The following is a 4,815-nucleotide window of genomic DNA, read 5'->3' as shown; positions in this document are numbered from 1 at the left end:
CCACCCTAAAATGCTTTTTTTTTTTTTTGAGATGGAGTTTTACTCTTGTTGTCCAAGCTGGAGTGCAATGGCGCGATCTCAGCTTACTGCAGCCTCTGCCTCCCGGGTTCAAGCAATTCCCCTGCCTCAGCCTCCTGAGTAGCTGGGATTACAGGCACGCACCACCACAGCGGACTAATTTTTTTTTTGTATTTTTAGTAGAAACGCGGTTTCTCCACATGAGCCAGGCTGGTCTCGAACTCCTGACCTCAGCTGATCTGCCCGCCTCAGTCTCCCAAAGTGCTGGGATTACAGGCATGAGCCACCACGCCCAGTCTAAAACATTTTTTTCATTTAAAAGTTATTATTGCCAGGCGTGGTGGCTCACGCTTGTAATCCCAGCACTTTGGGAGGCCGAGATGGTGGATCACTTGAGGTGAGGAGGTCGAGGTCAGCCTGGCCAACATGGTGAAGCCCCATCTCTACTAAAAATACAAAAATTAGCCAGGCCTGGTGGCACGCCTGTAATCCCAGCTACTCGGGAGGCTGAGGCAGAATTGCTTCAACCCAGGAGGCAGAGGTTGCAGTGAGCTGAGATCATCCCAGTGCACTCCAGCCTGGGGGACAGAGCGAGACTCCGTCTCAAAAAAAAAAAAGTTATATATTCATTGGAAATTGCAGAAAATACAAAAAGAAAGCAATTCCAATAATGTTCCTCCTCTGGGTTCTAGAACCTCTAAACCAACAGATGTTTAGACTTTGGGTGAAAAAGCACTGTATCATGTTGACTAGTTCCGAGCATATGTGGCCTTAACTGAATCTTCAGTGGGTTTTCAGACCTTTAAAAAGGCTGGCTGAGCCAGGCATAGTGGCTCATGCCTGTAATCCCAATACTTTGGAAGGTTGATGAGGGAGGATCACTTGAGGCCAGGAGTTTGAGACCAGCCTAGGCAACATAGCAAGACCCCTTCTCTCCAAAAGGTTAAAAAATTAGCTGGGCTTGGTGGTATGCACCTGTAGTCCCAGCTACTTGGGAGGCTGGGATGGGAGGATGGCTTGAGTCCAGGAGATCAAGGCTGTAGTGAGCCATGATCACACCACTGCACTTCCAGCCTGGGTGACAAGGAGACTCTGTCTCTAAAAAAAATTAAAATAAAAAGGCCAGCTGGTCCTGGGTGATGAATTACAAGGGAAGACTTGTGAACTCCTGTGGGCACTTTCCTGTATCTTTAGGTATAGAAATGCATTCCTTGGCTTGAAGCTATGTTGTGTGGATACATGGCACTGAGTAAGACTAAATAAGTCCAGGTCCAAATTCAATTGAATTTTCAGTCTAATAAGGAAAATCACTGCCCCTTCCATGAGGGAAGGGTTCCAATGGAATCAGCGTACCACAAGGTGGTTGGCTGGTCCCTGAGATGTGGTACCTTATCAAGACTGGGATTGGTTGCTTCTCTGGACAGACTGGACATATGTCAGGTGCCAGTGAGGAGGGTGTCTGTGTTGACTAATATGTTAACTCCATCTTTGTCACTGTGGCCACTCTATTCATAAGTCCCTTGACTAAGTCATGGAGTGGCTACAGAGAAAGGCTAGCTGACCTTCACAGAGCAGGTGTCTTCCCCAGTTCACCAAGAGCCTCCTTGACTGTGGGACTCTTTGGGTGAACATTAACATTAGGCCACCTATAATCAAACTCTGCAGTAATTTTGGAAGTTTTGTCACATACCTCTTTGCCAAATCTCCTTCTTAGGCATCCTCTACTTTTTTCCAAGGCCGTAATTATCCAGTCGAACCATTTTTTTCCCACTGCCAATGAATTAGGATATATATCCTTGCCTCAGGCTCTCTCTCCTCCCAGGCTGAGTGGACAGTGAGATACACACCTTAAAGTTCCCCTCACCGAGAGTATTTCCCTTCACTGCGGCCTTCCAAGACCATCCCCGAGTGGCTCTGTAATGCCACAGCAGTCCACTTTCGTGTGGTACCAGCATATTGTGTTATTTGTAAAATAGGCTCTGATTTTTTTCCTGTTCAACTAATTGATTATAGGAAACGGCTTATGAGTAAGGGTTGGTTGAGGGTTGTTGGTGGCAGGAGTTGGTGTACTAGAGTATGAGCCACCTGCTTATTTAACTTACTGGTGCCTTCATAACTTGCTTCATTTCCACTCTTATATCTATCACTTATGCTTGATGGTGAAGTGTTTCTGGGCATACCAGTTTCCTGGCTAGGCAGATTAACATAGCATCCAGTTCAGGAGGAATAGTTCAGGTTGCAGGATCATGGTATCCCATGACGAGGAATTCAGTCTGTAGTAGGGCCCAGTAGCAAACCAAAAATTATTTTTCAAAAGGACAATGGTTACTTGACAAAAGTAGATGCATAGATGATAAGTGTAGGAGACTTCACTGAGTTTTCTGTTAGAGCTTGTCATATTGGATCCACTGAGTGATAAGAATGAGGGCGAAGCTGCTTGTCCTTTGTCCTGGGGCAGCTGGTGAGCCTTCTTGCACTCCAAGCCCCATTCTAAGCTGACAGATTCTTGGGTTGTCTTGTAAATGGTTTGGAGCAACACACTTAAATAAGGTCCATGTGGCCTCCAAGATCCTAATTTGCTACAGAAAAAGAATGTTGTGTGTTCTCCAACCTGACTCCAAGAGGTTGTATTTTGGTATAGATTTATTTTTTTCCTGGCTCGTTTATTGTTCAAGATGGATCTACTTTCTCCCCTGACCTTTCTAACTATTCGGTACAGCTCCAGTGGGCCTAGAGAGGATTCAAGGGAAGCCTGTTGCTTTGGAGCCTCCACTTCAAAGTCAGGTGGGAGACGTTGTATCTGATTACAGTCTTATAAAACAAGGCCAGAATCCATTCTAGCACTTTACCCTTTACAGAGAGAAAATATCCCATTGCTATTGACCACTTCAAACCCTCAATGATAGGAGGCTCAACTGAAACTTGCCCTTATAGAAAATGATACAGTTTATACATTTGGGAACATTTTGTTTTACTTTTGAAATAAAAGTGAAACTAAAAACTACTGGCGGGGCAGGATGGCTCATGCCTGTAATCCCAGCACTTTGGGAGGCTGAGGTGGGCAGATCACCTGAGGTCAGGAGTTCAAGACCTGCCTGGCCAAAATGGTGAACTCTCGTCTCTACTAAAAATATAGAAGAATTAGCTGAGCATGGTGGCAGGCGCCTGTAATCCCAGCTACTTGGGAGGCTGAGACTGTAGAATTGCTCAAACCCAGGAGGCAGTGGTTGCAATAAGCAGAGATTGTGCCACTGTAATCCAGCCTGGGCAACAGAGTGAGACTCCGTCTCAAAAAAATAAAAATAAATAAAAACTACTTAAATAATTTGTTCTGTGATCACACTGATACCTTTCTTAAAATCACACTATGATTTCTTTTTTGTTGTCGTTTTTTTGAGACAGAGTCTTGCTCTGTTGCCCAGGCTGGAGTGCAGTGGCACGATCTCAGCTCACTGCAAGCTCCGCCTCCCGGGTTCAAGCCATTCTCCAGCCTCAGCCTTCCGAGTAGCTGGGACTACAGGCGCCCGCCACCATGCCTAGCTAATTTGTTTGTATTTTTAGTAGAGACGGGGTTTCACCGTGTTAGCCAGGGTGGTCTTGATCTCCTGACCTTGTGATCCACCGCGCCCGACCACACTTTGATTTCTTATACTTTATGGATGCTACTGATCCCATAGTGAAATCAGCTTGGTAATAACTTAGAAATTTCATGTCCTTCTTTCTAGATGAATTCTTTCCTGTGTTTTTTTTTATTTGCTGTATTAATTGGTCGAAAGGAGCTTTTTGCTGCATTTGGTTTTTATGATAGCCAACCCACTCTAATTGGACTATTGATCATCTTCCAGTTTATTTTTTCACCTTACAATGAGGTAATGTATGATCTTTAAAATTATCACACATACGCTCTTACCTGCTTCAAATCTAGAGCTTTCAGGATAGTGGAAAAGGAAATAGAACAGTACAGTTTTAACAAATAGATGAAACAAAGTCTTTTAGTCCCTTGATTTACTGGTCAGTATGACAAAGTAGCAGAAAAATTCAAGCCCAAATAAATAAACGCTTGCATACTCTTAGGAAAATGTAAGTAGAAAATTAGACTTCAGTGGTGAACACCTAAAAGGACTCAGTAGATGGAGATTAACTATTGGAATGTTGTGTCCTAGGCCACATATTCACCAGTGCTTGGGTAAAAATCTTATGTGTGTGAGGGGACAAAGCAAACACTAATTGAGTCTGTGTACGGCTCAGTAAGGGAGGCTTAGTGACTGTTCCTCTGCTCCATGACCACCTGCCTCCATATAGCCTGAGGGATCCACCCGAACCCACAGAATCAAAATCGGGTATTTTGTGGTAAATGAAACTTAAGAACATTGCTCTGTGTTAGCTCATTAGGAGTATTCCGTGTGAGTGATAATACATAGGTTAATGAGACTATGTAACAAACCTGACAGTGGCAACATTTCATCATATTTGGTAAGGCTTCCAAATTACGCTAAGAAATAATATCGAAGATCTTGAGGTATCTCCATTCAGAAGAATTCTTTCTTGGGATAGATTGCAGAGTTAAGATGAACGAAATGAATCATATTTTTCTATTATGTATGATGGGGACACCAAGAAAGAAAAATGGAGGGGCATAGATCATATTCATATAACATTGTCCACATAAACAAAATAAATTTTGCAGAGGACTGAGATGTATTATCTTTAAACTCTTTTTTTTTTTTTTGAGACGGAGTCTCGCTCTGTCGTCTGGACTGGAGTGCAGTGGCCGGATCTCAGCTCACTGCAAGCTCC

The 4,815-nt window shown here is 43.7% G+C and overlaps 1 protein-coding gene across 1 annotated transcript in view; it reads left to right on the top strand.

The window, feature by feature from the left end:
• The window catches only part of ZMPSTE24 (zinc metallopeptidase STE24), a 50,049-nt gene that overhangs the window by 42,762 nt on the left and 2,472 nt on the right, over positions 1-4,815 (top strand). Inside the window, exon 9 of the mRNA XM_011955214.1 lies at positions 3,744-3,887. Coding sequence (XP_011810604.1) covers positions 3,744-3,887 — 144 coding nt within the window. The remainder of the gene's footprint in view (positions 1-3,743; positions 3,888-4,815) is intronic.

The sequence above is a fragment of the Colobus angolensis genome, unplaced genomic scaffold (genome assembly GCF_000951035.1).
Source record: "Colobus angolensis palliatus isolate OR3802 unplaced genomic scaffold, Cang.pa_1.0 Scaffold399, whole genome shotgun sequence".
Taxonomy (NCBI): Eukaryota; Metazoa; Chordata; class Mammalia; order Primates; family Cercopithecidae; genus Colobus; species Colobus angolensis.
The sequence above is the reverse complement of the archived record's forward strand: the minus strand, read 5'-3'. Positions and strand labels throughout refer to the sequence as shown.